The sequence below is a fragment of the Pipra filicauda genome, unplaced genomic scaffold (assembly GCF_003945595.2).
Source record: "Pipra filicauda isolate LSUMZ 115617 unplaced genomic scaffold, ASM394559v2 scaffold131_size2509542_pilon, whole genome shotgun sequence".
In the NCBI taxonomy this organism is placed as follows: domain Eukaryota; kingdom Metazoa; phylum Chordata; class Aves; order Passeriformes; family Pipridae; genus Pipra; species Pipra filicauda.
In genome coordinates this window covers 501,229-519,649 of record NW_024103785.1, presented here as the reverse complement: position 1 = coordinate 519,649, position 18,421 = coordinate 501,229, and the positions used below count along the sequence as shown (strand labels likewise).

Sequence of the window (18,421 nt, the reverse complement as noted above, 5' to 3'; positions counted from 1 at the left end):
TATATCAAGTGAACAAGACTTTTCCTTTTAATACATTATGCTGATATTTTAAGTGTGTATTCAAAAGATAATATTAGAAACCGGTGGCGAATTTTCAGATCAGTTTACCAAGGATCCCTCTGGAATAAGGGGTTAATTCCTGGGGCAAGCTTTACTTTATTCAGTGATTTCACCTTAATAATTCTGCTCTTTTCATTTTCAGTCCCCTCTGCCCTTAGAGATAACAGGGATGGGGTGACACTGATTTCTGACTTCTCTATGATTTGATTTTGACCTAGTTAATTCCAAAATCATTTCTTGAGATTTAACCTCTGCATGTCTTGTAGACCGGTTGTTAAAAATAAGTTGATTCCATGCCACTCTCCTCAAAAGAATTTTAAGAAGGAATGAAGAGAGGATGAGTGTTGGTATTAATTCATTAAGCCTCATGTTAGATAATCATATGCCTAGCAAACATAAGCTCATAAAAACATCTTTTTAATTTGATTGGACCGTGTGAGGGAAAACCAAGATTTTTTTTTTTTAATGAGCCAATGAAAGTGTGTCTCTTTTGTTTTACTTTTCTGAATGAACAGTTTTACTTCTTATGCCAACATAAATTTCCCTTTTCACAAAGGGAAATTTGATTATTGTACACAATTCTTTTTATTCATATCCAGAGCATAAAAATAGCTGTGATATTATAATGTGAGATGGTTCAGTTAATAAAACCACCTCAATTTTGTAATTCTTGGAAATTACTATGGTACGATTCTGTAAAATTAAAGCATAGATATGATCAAGAAAGAACAGAAATACAAATAATCAGTGGCCATTAAAATAAAGTAAAAAACCAAATATGTTTCTGAATATCTAAGTCTTCAAAGTTAGTTTGGTTTTGATGGGTAATTACTCCATGAAACAACCAAAGTTTTATCACTTGTTCTAGAACTGCAAAATATATTGCATATTACTGAAGTTAGATAAAGTGGATTTTTATTAAAATATTTCCTTAATTTATTGTGAATATAACTTCCTTAATATTGTGAATATAACAGAGTTTGTGTATGTGCATTAGCAGTATAAAAAGTGTAAGTATTTCTTAGGCAGATGAGAAAGCTGAGCATACCTTTATGATGCATACTAAAACTGTGTAAAAATATTTGTCCGTTCATGAAATAATCGTAGCATTGTTAGAAATGTACTTCCTATAATGCAGTGTAAAGCTAAAAAGAAAACCCTAATCTTTCTTCTTTTTTTTTTTTCTTTCCTGTTGTACTGATTCCTATAGGAACATATTTAACAAATGAAGCAAAAGGAGCTGAAGATGCACCTGATGCCGACACAGCCATTATCAATGCAGAAGGCAGCCAAGTCAATGCAGAGGAGAAAAAAGAGTATTTCATTTAGATGCAGAGCTAGAATCTTGGAGTTTTACTTATCAGGCTGACTGCTGGAGAAAACTGGCTATCATTTCTCAGAATTCCTTTCTGCCATCTTCTGCTATCTTTATTAACTCGCATACCTGCTATAAGTAGCCAGTTTATGCCAACAATCAGCCGTTGACATCATCATTCTATAATTACAGTATCATGCGTAAAACAGGACATTTCTTATTGCCTAAAAATCATATCCACTGCTCTCTTAACATACAGTGCTTGAATATACAGCCTTAACAATGTTAATCATCATCTTAATCCAAGTTTTCTACATTTTTAAATGTTACGCAGCTTTCTTTTTCGGTTTTCTTTTATCATGTCCCTACTAGTATGTCATAGAACAAAATTCATAACGAATGCTATTAGGTAAGGTCCTAATTTACTTACAGAAAATGTTAAGTCTAAGATTAGAGGTTTACAAAGAATGTTTTATACATGTCTATCTATAATTCAAAAAGCAACTTGTTTTTGAAACATTTGCCCTTGGAAACACAGATTGAAATCTGTTTAGTATAGTTTCCTTTATGTTTGGATTCGGTGGAAAAACAGATCAGTCCAGTGAATTTTTTTGTTTTGTTTTGCTTTGTTTTGTTATGATTTAAGTGGTACCTTGATAACAATGCCATGTTTCAGTGGTGAAAACATGCTGAATAGCTATACAGATTCTGCAAAGTTAGATAATAGTGCTTTATTTGAAACAATTTGTCCTACCCTTTTACTGGCTTTTGGAATCACGAAGATTAGAGAATTTTCTGAGTAATTTATGTTTTTATAATTTATTTGCTAAACATGAACTCACCTGCCTACTCAAATTTGAAGTGTTCATGGGACACAACTGCAAGGCATTTTAGTATCTGTATATAGTGCATATAATAAATTCAATTAAACATTATTTGATACATATTCAACTTTTTTTGGCAGTAGCTGTCAGTCACAAGTAAGCATTTTCTAATGTCCATTATATCCCTTTAGATATGACTCAAATCAATATTCTGAGTAGATAACATGTGTTAGTATTTTTTTTGTCTGTATGTCCTAGCACTGTTCAGCAGCAAACTTTTCTAGTTCTTGTTAATTTTTTCTTTGTTATACAATGGAAGCACAATGTTATATGGAAAGGTAGTTTTAAGCTAACAACCAGTGCACAGCCTCAGGTTTTAAATTACAACCACATTTGATTACTATCCTTAAAAAATACTATTGAGTTGCTAAAATTCTCAATTTTTAATTTGGCAGTTCCAGAGCTGCTTCTCTATGTTGGTTTGCCAAAAAAAAAAAAAAAAAAAAAAAAAAAAAAAAAAAAAAAAAAAAAAAAAAAAAGGGAAAAAAAAGAAAAATAGAAGTGTTAAAACAAAAGATATATGTTTTGTGTATACAGTAAATGGACTAATTCTTTATATTAAATTCCTGTCTATGCATTTTGTGAGGTACAAACTTATGTCACCGTGAATGATAGAGAATTCCTGCCATGCTTTTAGCTCCACAGTGAAAGTCTCTGTTTGGATTATTTCTGAAATTTTTTTGTGTAATTGACAGCTGAAAAAATCACATGCTCTTAAATATGACAACAAAACACTGTAAGCCCATCGGCTTATTTCCTCTTCCAATGAAATGAAAAGGTTGCCATAACAGCTCTTGGGAACGATTCTACACTGGAGAACGTGAGTTAGCCTAGTTGGAGCTTGTTTTGCTCCTACCTTTTGCACCTTTGTCGAAGGAGTATTTCTCTCTGGTTGCTGTATTTGTGAAGCATAAAAGCATGATGGTCTGCTGTAAAGGACTTTCTCCTGGGATTTTATTTTTGTGTGGGGAAGGGAGAGTTTGGAGTACGACATCATGTAGTATGGTAAAATGGAAGATAAAGGTGCTGTGTCAGATTATTTATCAGAAGAATATAAACCTTTTAAGGACAATATTAGAGTATTTTAATTGTTTTTGTTGAAGCATTTATCTTGTTAATTTCTAAGAAAAAAAGGTGACGTCAATCAAAGCAGCACTTTTTTTCAAAATATACAGACATAAATAATATGATGTGGTTGAGTGTTAACATAATAAATCATATACAGTATGACATTTTAAAGAAATAAGTCTGCATTGATGTGATTGCATGCTTGTTTTTACAGTTCACTCCATACCCATCTGTGGAAAAATGCAATAATATGTTAATATAATATGGTAGTTTGAGAGAACCAGGTAGGTGCTACTAGACACATTGAAAACTAGTATAGGTTTACAAGATATTCATGTCTTTCAAAACATACACATGTGAAAGGCTGGCAAAGGAAGTTATTCAGTTTAATACCAAAAATATGGGTTCTTGTCACAGCAGTAAGTTACATTAGCTACAGTACAGTACCACTTACAACAAATTTTTATTTCAGGACCTGGGGCCCAGTCCAACTAAGCTTTTAAGCACATAGCTTTGGGCATCAGAGAAGTTCCATTGGAGTATAAGGCACTATTCATATGCTTAAAAAATAAGTGCTTCCCTGGATGAGAGCCTTGTTTGCTCGAGTGGAATTCCCCACCTGCGTGGTGTTTACGACTTTTTGCATTCTTCCTAACTCCAGCTTGTTGGAATAGCAGAATTGCTACTTGAACCATTACACTGCCAAGGTCAGGTAGGACCTTCCAAAGGAGAATTGGCCTCGTGGTAACAATTTCAAACCATTTTCTCCGGTGGCATAGAAACAGCATTTCAACTTGGCAAAAAAAAAAAAAAAGACATATAAATTGTACCGATACAAATTGTGCTGTTAAAATAGTTTTTTTCTTTTCATTGGCTTTCAATTAAAACTTCTCACATGTGCTCATTTTTAACACGGCTGATCTTCCGTTATCTTGCACCTGGTGATGTCCCTTGCATCTGTGCACAGCACAGGTGTGAAAAACCCCACACAGAGCATTCTACCTGGGTAGCACTTCGCAGGCCTGTCTGGTTTTCACGGGTGGAAATTACCGCACTAGGTGTAAAGAGGCATCCCCCTCTTTTCTGTAAGCAGAATCATGGCTCAGCATGGTTCAACTCAATCACATTAAGTAGGCCAAAAGCCAGTTGTCCATTCCCTTTGTCCAAGTTCCCATTCTGAAAAAATTGCTTTTCCTACGGTGTGAGGTGCCCATGGAGCGTGTAAAACGGAGGCTCTGAATGGGAACCACCTTTGTTACGATGTAGGTGACATCCTCTCCCACACTTTACTTGCAGAGTAGTTTTCTCAAGACCAGGTAGCTAGTTTCTGCCAGTGTACTGTTTACAGTGTCGATTGCTGATTATTTTTAAACTTTTTGATGTAGATTTTATTTTTTTTTTTTTTTAAACGCTTCAAGAACATTCTCATGTTTTGAACAAGAAAGCGGTGCATCAGAAGACAAGGGGTGCATCATCCCACTCTTTTAGGGTCATCTGACAAACCAAGAGACAGTTTAAGGAACCTGATGTTTAACTTGAGGCTCAGAGTTTAAGCTAGAACACTTCAAAAAGTTTCCACATTTACTTAAGGATGGTTCGTCTTGCACTGAGACTCCCTCTGTAAAGGAATACGTGAAGAAAACCAACTTTTCTAAGTAAGACATGAAAGTTAACATCTTGTGTATTTTCATTGCAGTATAATATATATATATATATATAACTATTTCAATGAAAAGAAAGGACAGAATCATCTGTAATTATGTAATTCATGATTGTAACAGCACTGAAGTTACCATGTACGCACATGTACAGTAGCTATTTCAACAGTTACAGTGTAGTTACATGTAATTCCCTGTAACATAGCAGTTATAGTGTAATTTAGTGCCACTTATTGTAAAGTGTTACCAAAAGGAAAATGGAGTTCTTACCTTTACAATTCCGTTCAAATTAAAGGTAAGTTTATTAAATTAGCACCGTAAATCTGATGTTGCATTTCTTAATTAAGGAGGTGATTTAAAACTTCATGTTCACGCTGCAGCTTCCCCCACCGCTTACCCAGACTCCTCCAAATGTCTATTCTCTACACTCCTAGGAACTGGTAATCTGTGAGGAACATACCAAAAATCCCAGCTACTTTAATTTAATAAGCTGTCTAATGGAGAAAAACAAACAACGGCAAAAAATAACGAGTAATGCTTTTTATTAAGTGGCACAAAGTACACACTAAAAACTATGCAAAAATATAGGTAAATACAGTGTACTTACATGTAAGTATCTTGTACTTGCTGTGTATGGATATTGGAAAACCGTGTAATTATAATATGCATTTTGATTATTTCAGGCAGGGGGTGACCCCTAACAGTCACAAGGAAGAAGTGGAAGGTACATAATACAAGCAGTGGATATCCTAATGCAATATGTGTAATTCCTCTACTTGCAATGACAACTAATTTATAAAAATGCTCATACCAGTCCTCATTCTCACTAGCTTTGCTTTCCATTTCTTGGAGGCTCATTAAATATCACTGAAACACCTTTAGGCAAAGTAAGACACTGACTCCGCTAATGGCTTGGCTGCCAGCACTCTGTCTGGCAACACTGTTCTGTAATCTTATTTCTGGCTCAACAGCACAAGTTTCCTCTTTTTTTCTGTCCTCAAGGGAACCTAGTATGTTAAGATGCTGAAATATGCTGCCATATGCCCTGGTATTTTTAGCATGAACAACAGAGAAAGAGAGAGAGAAAGAGAGAGAGAGCTGCATTCTTCTGACCCCTATTTTGCTGAATCACCTCACCTGGAATTTCCACTACTTTCCCAGTAACCCCAGGTAATGTTAAATTGTAAGTACAAAATGCTTCCATTAAAGTACAGAGGATGCCTTTAATTACAAAGCTAACGTTTTGTAAACATGAAGTTTTGTATTACAGAGCTTTTTGCTTCTTGACACTTTTCCATCATACCCTTCCAGAAGAAATGCACTGAAAGAGAGATAACATAGAGTATCAAATGAAGAAAAGAATATTGTAAGCCTTCTTGTGGTTGCCACTGCTATAACCCTCCTTTGTGTCCTGTGTAACAGGCAAATACATGTATTTAGAAACTGCCATTAGCATCATTCCACACTATACTGTTCCTAGAATATGACATCTACCTCTTAGTCTAAATACTAGCTATGAGAGATTTGTATACATTTTAAATACTACTAGAATCTTTGGTTTAGTCTTGAAATGATATCATTGTATTATTTTTTTTTCTGTTAAAACTAGAAAAAAGTATTGCCTGGGTTCATAATTCTTGCCCTGTTCTTGACTAATTTTGGGATAGTTTGAGCTTTTAACAGGGCATAAAGACACAGCCTCAGCTGGTATAAATCAGCTTCACTCTGTTGCCTTAAATGTGGGCCAATTTACACTGGCTGGGGATTCATCCCAAACAGCTGAAAAATAAACTGCTATAACACATCAATATTTAGTCAGCACTAGATAATGATGTGCAATCCAACTGCAACACAGTTCTTACCAGTAAGGCGTGCAGGTACGAAGAGAAGCTTTTAAAAGCACATGCAAGCTTTTGAATTAAATATGCAATATCAATACTGTTTAGATATCCTGACTTGTCTCTTACTTATTTAAGCATAATATTGCCAGGGCACGTTTACATTAAAAACACTCAATGTGTGGGGAACAGAGAAGGACTCTTGCAAACAGTAGGAGAAAATTAAATGGATAGAGCAGCCTTTGATGTCAACAGAGCAGAGTAGAAACTCTTTTCAAGAGCAGGACTTCCTGCTTGGTTTTTCAGAGTGGACCTTGTGCATTAATAGAAACTAGCACAGTTCCTTCTTGCTATCGAGGAATCTAACCCAGCACTCTGCACTTCTTTTAACTCAGGAGAAAATAAGGGTACAAACATGGTTTAACAGCACACTTCTGTATCACTCCACATCCTCAGGATGCTCCAAGCCTTGTGCGCTTCCAGCAGCCCTTAAGGGAATTCTTCCAGCATCTAGGAATCATCTTGTTGTCAAGCTGTGTTCATTTTCTTCAGCAATGTTTAATGTACTCACAACCAGGCAGAAGGTGTGAAGCCAATATGATGACTTTACAGTACTAGGGGCTTCCAGAGCCTTGCAGTAGATGGAAAAAAAAAAAAATAAATAAAAAAATTCTTTGTGGCTTCTGTGTTTACTGTAGATCTGCCCTCCACATTTATTCTCTGCTGGGCTAAAAGCAGCGATCTAATTGGAAAGGAGGGAGGGAAAAAATAAAAGTGTCTCCTCTAAAAGCAGCAATCTGAGCTACTATTAAAGAAAAGTTCAAGGATTTTTGTTGCTTCTGTTTTTTAAGATTTCAGATGCAAAGCCAAGCCTGTTGGGGTCAGCACTTTAGCACTTTCCCTGTGTTCAGGGTCAAGCCAGCAGTGTTTCATGTGTGAGCTCTGATCTCACATTTCAACACAAACAGCCTTAGCCTGCCCTTATGCATAGTGCTGAAAATCACCAATGCTATTTTCTTCTAAACATGCTAATTTTCTCTGTCTTATTCCAAAAGGAAATATTGAAGGGTTTATATAATAGGTTTAAAGGGAGGGATTATAACTTGTAAAGAAAATGGTAAGGGTGATCACCAGTCCTTTGTGTTGATTATAAAGAGGACGATAATCTTTAATTGCTGGGTTGATTTCTTTATCATTTCCTCTTTCTCTCCTTTCTATGCATATTGATTAATGTTAGTAAATATGCAGTTGCACAAGTTGTCCTTTTTCAGTGAAAGCAGATTTGCTTATACCCCTCTATAACTTCCATAAAAATATGCAAATATGACCTACAGTCGCCTGCTTCTGCCAAAACAGTGAGGCAGGAGAGTGAGCTCATGGATTCCTGGATTCATATATGTCCTGCTTCCATAAACATTGAGTACAATATGCCTATTGATTTGAAGAGAACAAGGCTCAAGTCCTTAATGCACATGTTTGAGTTGCTATTTAGCTCTTTTTCAAAAGAATTATAAAGCAATCCTTGTGCATCCTTTACTTTTAGCCTAGATATTTTATAACTACAAAAAACCTTCAGTTCAGCAGGAAGTTTCCTAGAATAAATAATAAGGCATAACTTGTGAAAGGACTATAACAACTTCATCTATTCATGGTCAGTGTAAGTGTGTTGTCCTAGGAACTCCAGTATACTCTGCTCTTACACTGGCAGTTTATGGCCCTGGGAAGGATATATTTCAGTGGGTCGGAAATACAACCACTAACCTGGAAAACAAAAAAAAATCCACGGGAATTAAACATATTGCACTGACGATAAGACACATTTACTTCATTTTATTTCCTCGTTAATAACTTCAAGCAGACAAAATGCATATTGTAATGTTGGGTACATGACACTTGCATGTTGCTATGCCTATATACTTACAAAGTATTCAATGTGTACTTAGTGGCGCTTAAAAATGTCATGTACAATTCTTCTAAACATTCTTACAGGGTTCCCATTTGCACTTCATCTTTCAGAAAAGTCTTGTCAGAAAATTGTCTGATGAATATTATTGAAAAAAAAATAAAATTTCAATTTTAGTTATCTGTTGGACATTTCTGAATTGTCTATTCATTTTACACATTGCCTGGTGCTTGCCAGTTTGGCAGTGGAGTTGATTTAGACCAGTGGCTGTACACACAGACTGTTCACTGAGCATATTTTGCTGTTTCCACTAGAATTGTTGTAATCATATTCTTCTCGAAATATCACTTCTGAGATTTTAAACAGTAATCCAAGAAAATAATCCATGAGACACTGGTATTTTACAGATAATTACAAATTTTATTATTTTGTTTGGTGTTTATATACTATTTACTGTGTGTTGCTTTATAGTTTCTTCTGACTGACAAAGTAACAACTGTTGGATTCCGTCCTCGCTGTAGGAGAAATTCATCCTTATGAAGAGGTCAAGTGATGAAAAAAAGCATTTAAGCCTGTGGGACTTAAATGGTGGATTAGCCCTCTTGAAGGAGCTAGAGAATTCATGCAAGGTTTTCTACACCACTTATCGTGCTTGAGTTGCTGTTGTAAAGGGCAAGAAGGCCACTGGTCTCAAAGGGAAAGAGACAAATGTCACAGGGAAGAGGAAATTCTGAGCAGGTTCGTGTTTATGAAAAAGAAACGAGTCCCAGATACCGAGGGAGACACTGTTTGGTACCTCTGTGCTGAGGATATGCCAGTGCTGTTGAGCCTCTCTGATGGCAGAGTTTTCCTGTGACCTAAACGAAGCACATATTTGACAAATGGAGGTTGCTGTTGGATTCAGTGCATTTGTTCTTATCTTTATTGCTTCTTTTCACTAAACCAAAACATGTCCTCTGAAGTGATTTTTTAATGTGCAATAACAATCCTTTTAAATATAGCAACAATGCAGATTTCCACATGAGCCTCAAAGTCACGTGCCCATGATTTAGGGCAAAGTATGCTGGAAATCTACAGTGTACCCAAGCAAAATGACAGAGTAATCCACCTTGTATTAATAGTTTTCTGCATTCTAGCTGTAATTTCAGTGCTATCCTGGTTTTCTTCATCGGCCAAAAGTTTACCCAAAGGGAACTGCACTTTGCTCTGTGACTTTCCCTGGTCAAGAGTAGATTCTTACAGTTATCACTCTAACCTTATATATCCCTCACATGATTCCCATTAAAAAAAAGAATCCTAAATCTTTAAATGCTACTAACAGATTTTTTTGATCAACAGCCAGCAAAATACCTCCCCTCTTCCCTACTTCCTGTGGTATTAAATGAAAAGAGTCCCTTTTTGTATGGGTTTTTGGTTTGATTTGGTTTGTGGTTGGTTGGTTTGGTTGGTTTTTGGTTTGAGGTGTTTGGGGTTTTTGCGGGGGGTGTTTTTTGTTTGTTTGCTTTCAATAGGAATACTGTAAGGGGAAACAAACGGGGTTTCTTTTAAACTGTAAAGGCTGCCTGAAATGTCATTGAATACTGAGAATGATTTCATTGCATACATAATCTCTGTACCAGACTGTCATGGCATTATACACTGATGTGTAAAAGGGGCAACTTGCCCCTTTTAACAGTCATCAAGTACCTATATGAAGATATACAGAGTTTTTCAAAAGTGATATTACAGAGCAACACTTGGCCAAGCCCTGTTGGTAAGTGTAAGGTAAAGGTAAGTGCAATTAGTGAAATTCAGAGATAATTAAGTGGGGATAATGAAGATGATTCCTTGCTTGACAAAGCGCTGTAGTATATTGCCTTCTGGTTCTGCTCCAAGCACTTGGCAACATCCTGAGCCATGGGAGGGCACTTTTGATTATCTCTGGGCTCCTTACTTGCCCTAGCTCTTCCTCCTGCTGAGTCTGTAGCAATAGCTTCTCTGCTGCTCAGGGCTAAGAGGCTGAGGCCTTATTGATTCTTCAAGCTGCACACAGGAAGAAAAGAAGACAGAGAGTGTTTTTAAGCAAGCCGGAAAGATTTTTTAGAAAGAGGCCTCTTCTTTATTCTGTGGCAACTTACAGGAAATTAGCACTGATGTCAGTGGTACGGATAGCAACCAGCCCTGCTTGGAGTACTGAGGGGGAGCACATCCTCTGGTCTGTGCCAGCTGGATGGATGAAAAGAGGGAGCAAAGACAGGAGGCAAAGCTTTGCACATGCCAGGAACATGGGAGACAGGTTTGTCCCTCTCTGGGTGTAGGACCAAAGGGGGAGCATGTTACTCTTCTTTTTAGTCTGTATTCACTACTAGAGATTTAGCTAAAAGAGGTGCAAAAAGAAACTGATCCAACCAGCAGAATCATAAAGCTACTGAACAACGAGAAACTGCCTCCAAAAAAACTGATGCCATCACCTGGAAAAGAAGCAGTGCTTCCCACTTCAGGGACTTTGAGTTGATTGAACTTATAGAGTGATGGGAATTTATAGAATACAAAGAAAAGAAGATACAAGAAAATCAGAATTTGGACCTTGACAGATAAAGTTGGACAGAACATACAAGCAACAAAAATGAAAAAAATTTGCAAGAGCTTTTAGTTCTGTATCATGGTGTTAGACAGTCCTGACTCAGGACAAATAGAATATTTGATATAATTCTGTAATTTTTATGGTGCATTTTCACTCTTTCTAGTGCTAATCTCAGAGACAAAAATGCATATACTATGCAGATCCATTTCAAATACATCACTCACTAACATGGTATGAGATTACCCTCCAGAACAGCAGAAAGCAACATGACTAAGAGCTGTCATATTCATTTTCTCATTCATACCCCGTGAAGGAATGTGTGTGCAATGAAGCATTGCGGTTTATTTTTTTATTTATTTATCTTTTTTGTGTTTCCCCTATGTTTATGTAAGAAGTTTAGATTTAAAAAGCACTTTGTACTCGAAGATGAAACCAGGGCAGTTCGTGACGATCCCTTCTTCCTGTGAGATTCAATGCTCCAGTTTTAGAAAATTCACCCTGTAAAACCTTCAGTGTGATAGAGGGATAAGGTTATTGATGATGGTTTACATTTATGAGCTCTAGTGAGCCTTTTAACTACACTCAAAGATGGCCTTTAAAATAAAGTCCAAGACCTTGGACTAAATTCCAAAAGCTACAAGAAGCCAGTGTAGGCTGTAGGGAGCAGGCTGAGCTTGTTTATTACTGAGGAGATACATCCAAGTTTTGCATGCCTTTGAGGGTGCAGGAGGATATTCGTCATGGTCAGCCGACATAGATGAACTGCTGCCACCACATTCCAAATAATTCATTGCCTAAAGGTGGTAAAAAGCTGTGGCTCCTTCTGTAGAAAAGGGTAGCAGTACTCCTGTTGGGAGAACAGCAATGCCTCTGGATCAAGTTTGGGGCCTGTTTTTGGCATTCCCTAGGGGCAGACTGACCCCTACGTTTTATTTACCTGGACACGAGCGAGACTGGTGCCCCCTTCATGCAGACAGCACGTGATTGCAGTGCCTCTGATCAACCAGCCTCCTGTCTGCGTGGGCAAACTGAAGGTGATGTAGGAGAGGGTTAATCCCAGGGTGCTGGACAACTGTAAAATGGAGGTATGGTTTCCCAGAACTACTCCTTGGGTGCCAGAAGAAGCTGCTGTCACCACCTTCCCCTTTAACAGCAACCCTTGTGCAGCACACAAAAACCACTTTGAGAGATTTAGAGAGTCTCAATTACACATCATACACTTCTCTGATGGGTCGTGTGGGACTGTAAGAAATCTGTTCATATTTTAATATGAAGGCAGGGTCTCCCTATGGTTCTTCATGGTGGGCTATAAGTTCGGGGTTTTCATTTTTCAGGTTGATGGGCTCACAAACACACAGGCACAGCTGCACAGAAACGTACATACACATAAGCACATCACTTTCTGAATTTTTCTATGCCTTATTCTTGCCTAATAGATATGTTCTATGTTCTCTACTACTCCAAGCTCATGATTTTATATCTATCATAGTATCTCAGGGCACAGCTTTCTCTGTTTCAATGTTTCTTTTCTCCCTGCACAGCTACCAGTGATGCTTTGTGTGGCATAAGTGAACTAACTCTAGGTTTACTCATTTATCAGGAACTTTGGTTGGATGTTTTTCAGTGAGAGGTATACTCAGGCTTTCTAAAAGAGGCCCTAATATATGAAAATTGGGATGGGGGAAATAATTTTGGATTTTCTCGCCCTACTCAGTACAGCTGGGCAGTATCCACTGAAGGGGGAGAGAGATTCAGCATCAGTACCTGGAGCTGCTTGTTGCAGAACCAAGGATGGGAAGGAAGTTATTGGTTGTGTCACTGGTTTTGGCTCTGCTGTAGTTTGGCAGAGGGTGTGTCAGCAGAAGCACCAGATCCGGGCATTATTTGATCACCAAATCACATACTTTTCTCTGCCAACACCATTCTTTATTTCTTTCAAAGTGGGAGGGAAATAGCAAAGATTGTTTCAATGCCCCAGGGGCATTGAATCTACATTTTCATTTAGGAAATGAATCACAATCATCCTGCCTTTCTGTAGGGCAAAACCAAACAAATTCGTATTTCCCTTTAATGCACAAAGCTAACAAATGCTGGTCTTGTAAGGAACTGGAAAGAGAGGGAAGAGAATTATGTAAGCTGTGTGGGGTGGAGAAGAACAAGAAATACAAAGAAGTAAGAAAAAGAAAGGTATTGGCAGGAGAAAATGCTGCAATACTTCTCTCAGCACCTAAAGTCTCATAATTAAATTGTAAATGTGAGGTTCACAATTAAAGGAGGGCACAGCCAAAGATTCAGATAAGACTGCAAAAATTGCTTAAGGCTCGGGGAGGGAATGAAAGAAATTTCAAAGCAAAGGCAGAGAGAGAAAAATGCCTCTGAAAGAAGATGATGGCAGACTGACAGAGTGTCACTCGACACTGCTGATATGCCCTGAAGTCCCCAGAGCTGGGACTGAGGAGGCATCACATCAGGTTCCCAACAGAAAGACTTCCACTGTCACTCACAGGCAGCCTTCAAACTGAACAAAGGGTACTGCTGAAAACCCACACTGAATTCAGGAGTCCAAGAGGGAGCAGGTTGCCTACAGGCAACACCTTGAGCATAAAATCTGAAGTAGGCAATAAAGCAGAAGGGAAGAGCTGGAGGTTCCTGTAGCCCCAAAAGACCCTCTCCCCGTAACTGGTGGGAAATGATGATGCAGTCTAAAGCATTCCCTGTTCTTTTGGGGTAGAAGTATACTAGCAGCTTCAATTGGAACAAGCACATTTGATATAAATATTTACATCTGCTCAACTCCTTTCTCAAAGTGTACTGGAGATGTAAGGAACTCAGCAGCAATTGCTTCGGGCCAAAGCTATCACAAGGAAATGGCAAGTGAAGTCATAGCCTTTGTCACCAGCTGCCACCCATTTACTCGGGTGCTTGCCAAAAAGAATGACAGATAGTTAGTCTCTGACAATGGCAGAGGCATTCTCACTTCTTCATAGCTAAAAGGAACTGTAAAATCCCTCTGTTAAATTCACACTGAAGGAGGTGAAACCTTGATGCACTATTAATAAGCTCAAGAGACAAAACTTGGAAATCTCTCACCTCCTTATATACCTCGGGCAGGAATTTCCTTCCCAGAAGTAATCTCTTTTATAAGAAGCCAATGAAATTTGTTACAATTAACCAAAAGAAAGGAGTGAAGATCACTGTCAGAGTTTCATGAGCTGCAGAGTTCATTGTACAAGTCATGAAATTCTCTTGCAAATGGAAATGAAGTACTCTGTAGAAACCAGGATCATTATATAAGAAGACTAAGGAAAGCCCTTGCTGCCCTATATCCCCAATGAGTGAGCTAATTTATGGTTTGATTTAGTTTTTGTAATAACTGACAATGATTTGGCAGATATGACATATCTGTTTGAAACAAGGTGAAACAGAGAACCACAGAAATCAGGCCGAGTTATACCAAAGCAGGCTCAGTTTAAAATCAGCCTAACTACCCCAGACCTCTGTGAAATTACTCCTGATTCATCTGGATGTACTTGAGTATAGAACCCAATTACTGTTTTTGCAAAGTGCTGGATGTAGTGTCATCCTGGGGCAAGGAATAAAGAAAGGTTTAGTTCAGCCTTTTTTTTTTCTCCTCATTTCTTTTCTTCCCCCCCCCTTTGAATGACCTCTTATGTCAAAGTTCTCATTAGGCAGCATCAGAGACATCAAAAAAAATGTATGAAGTGGTACAGTACTGACCCATACCTCGTCTATCCTCCATAAAAGTCAGTAGCATGTTAATGCAGTGACCTCTTACAAGAAGCAGAGACAACTACACAGCTTGTTTCTAAGTTAATGCATAGAAATTGGAGTGGGAGGATATTGGGAAGGATTAGTGTCTGGCACAGTGATATACTGGTAGCAAACTGTCCATGTTTTTAAGTTAGAAAATGTGCAATTACAGCTGGACAGAAAAATAAAATATCTGAAAATAATGGGGGGACTCGGTATTTGTTTTTTCTGACAGTTTATATATTTCCTAGAAGTCATGGGAAAGCAGGGTGGTTTGGTTTTTGTGGGGGGTTTTTTGTTGGTTTGGTTTGGTTTGGTTTCTTGGTTTGTTTGGTTGGTTGGTTTTTGTGATAGGCTACAGGAGGACTTGGCAAATATGACAGGGGAAAAACCATGAGAAGATATTCCTAAGAAGAAGTTGTTATGTCAGTGAAATGTGGGCCTGCAGGGAAAGGTCTGGGAATTAAATATCCTCGTAAAATTCACTGGGCACAGCTGCTTTCAGTAGCTGTGCTGAGCTCCAGGAAATGCAAATATCTGATTTCTGAAGAACACAGAGCCTGGTACGGTGTGAGTAACCCACGTGTCCTCGCTCCTTGCTGGCCAAACAGCCACTCTAATGCTCAGTTTGTTATTGGAAGCTAAACTCCCATGTGGGTACAGAGCTGACACCAAGAACCAGCAAAAGCTTTTTCAGTGGGACTGATCTAACAGCAGCATTTCCTCGATGGAGAACCAGGCTTTAGACCAAAAGCAGAAGTCTCTGTAAGACTCCTGTGTGAAAAGACACTTCACAAATAATTTCTCAACAGAATACTTTCCCCTTCCCATGAACTGATAAAAAAATACTAATAAAACTCTAAAAAATAATCTTGAGGTCATCCCTTAGCTTCTCGATGTTCCCAATTCTTTCCTACTTTTATTTGTACCAGGTAACTTTAGGAAAGATACGATAATCAAAAAAAGCCCCAAGAAAATTGTAACAAAGAAAGGTTTAAACAATATGCAAATTTTTGCTTTATTTGCTTGGTTTTTAAACACAAATACAGTCTGGAAGTACCTGGGTTTCTTACTGCTTCCTACTGTGATGAATTAGAAAGTCTGTCCACACAGATGAACCACACATTGCAAACCAACATCTCAGATGGGACTTGAGCTGTGATGAATGAGGCCAAGGATTATCTCACTTACTAGTGCACCTGTGCCTCTTGTTGACCAAAAGTCCCATAGCAACGTGGCTAGAGAATACAGATACACATCTAAACTGATCTCAAAATATATATACTGATACCTCTAAATGTATTTACTCAAATCCCTAGGCATTGCTGAAAATCCTTTTGTCTCTGACTCTCTGTGTGTCTATGCAAATATATTTTGTTTTCAACATGTTTGGGTGGGGAGGATATACTTTAGGGAGTGTTCTCTTCCCTAAAGCCCTTTAACTGACAGAAACAAAATCAATATCAAGATACTTAGGTTCTACTGTTTTTTGAGCAAGTCTGGTATCATTCCATCTTTTCTGTCTATGAAATGAAGGTAGTACGTAAGGCACTTTTTCAAATTACCAAAAGATTGTCATGTTAAAAATTAGCACGTTCTTCTTACTAATATGTTAGCTCAACATATATTATAAATGCCATTGGATTTGCACTTAGGTTGGGTGGTATCAGGAGAGCAAATGGCTGTGACAACCACATGTAGAAAGAAAGTGAATTCAGCAGGATGTACTGAATCTGCTAATAATCCCAATTCAGATAGCTGTCAGAGCTGGAAAGGCAGTAGCTAGTCTGGAAATAAGCAGGCATCTCTGAATCCTGACACTGGAAAAGCATGTCCTCTGCAGGACAACTCATCTCCTGCTGCAACGTCTACCACATCTTCAGCAACGGAAAGCAAAACAACTTTGCAAACAGATGGGCTGTGTGACAGTCAGATGTGTCAGTATCTTGACTCGAGAGAATAGGAGGTTGTAATTAAGGTTTTGCTTTAGTGCAGGAGTTTTTATAGCACAGATATTGCTCCTGGTATTTGTTTCAAGTAGAAATCAGTAACTTACAGGGGACTGACAGTAGTGACAGGTATTGGAGGGGCAAAACTGTTGGAGACTTTCCTCTAGCTTTTGCTGCTTTTATAAAATGTTTGGATAGTCTGGATATAGCATAATGCAATCCTCTTTGTCCATTCAAGAAAGATAAATTATTGTGTGAGTTAATTAATAATAATATTAACGATTTAAAGATATTGCCTGATACTTGGTTGTGTAAAGTACAAGTTCCTGTACAGACCAATTTCCATTTTAGCTGTTCCATGCTTTATTTAGAAATAGCAAAATTATTTTTTTCTTACTCTGTCTATGTCTGATATGGACTAAACAATAAGTATTACTAGCATACAAGGGATTATAGCAATACATCTTTATTGGAGCTATTGCCAAGTTAAAAACCTCTCATCAACACTTTTATCAGACTCTTAGACTTGAAAACTAGTGCTTCAGTTTGTGTGGTTAGTTCAAAAGACAGCAAATGCAAAGTTTACAGAAGTGTGTGACAGTGATATATTTGCCAGCAGCAAATTAGTCCAAGTGAGTTGTAAAGCTTGCACTGACATATATAATTCTTAGCAGGTTTCAAACTGTCTTCTCCAGGCTGTGATTAATTTCATTAGATATTCTTAAAGTTAAGAAAAAAAGGAAAAGTAATAAGGTAGTCTGTCAATCACAAGTTCTAAAACAAGAAAACATATCTCAGATTAAGTAATCTTTCCATTCTGTGGAATTGATTCTCATCTCACTGACATGAAAATGGTTCTGCTGCACTCATAACCCATACATTTAAGCAGATGAAGATTTAATTTTAGCACCAAGCACTGATGGCTGATATGTTTATCTCAAAAGATCTCCTCCAAAATGGAGATTATGCAACACAGTGTTTTTTAAATCTACCTGTCCCCAAATAATGTGAAATGCCATATAACTGGTGAAATTACATGCCCATAAGAAAATGCCACTGCCGGTAGGCAAAACTATGCATATTGTGCAATAAAGACTATTTATGTCATAAGTGAAAGAAAGATTTAAACAGTAATTTACAGCTAGAATTCTGCATTGTTATGGTCAAGTTATGAAGCAAATTTATACATTCATCACAAAGAAACCACAATGACAGAACTTTTGTGGAAAGGCAATTTGTGGCCTAAATACCTAACAATAGAAATCAGCCTTAAGGTGGCCCACTGGCTAATGACAACATGACTTTTGTTAATCCTTGATGATTAACAATCTACTTTTTTTCCCCTCTTGATTCCATTACAGATTTGAGTTCCCAAAAGAAGCTTGATCTACTGATGACAGTGTTATTCTTTA

General features: G+C 37.6%; 1 protein-coding gene across 3 annotated transcripts in view; it reads left to right on the top strand.

The window, feature by feature from the left end:
* Positions 1-8,915, top strand: part of CADM2 (cell adhesion molecule 2) — a 609,199-nt gene extending 600,284 nt beyond the window's left edge. For all 3 annotated transcript variants that reach the window (XM_039378206.1, XM_039378204.1, XM_039378205.1), the window contains one exon: positions 1,271-8,915. In XM_039378206.1, coding sequence (XP_039234140.1) covers positions 1,271-1,389 — 119 coding nt within the window. In that variant the 3' untranslated portion in view covers positions 1,390-8,915. The remainder of the gene's footprint in view (positions 1-1,270) is intronic.
* The last annotated feature ends 9,506 nt before the right edge of the window (positions 8,916-18,421 follow it).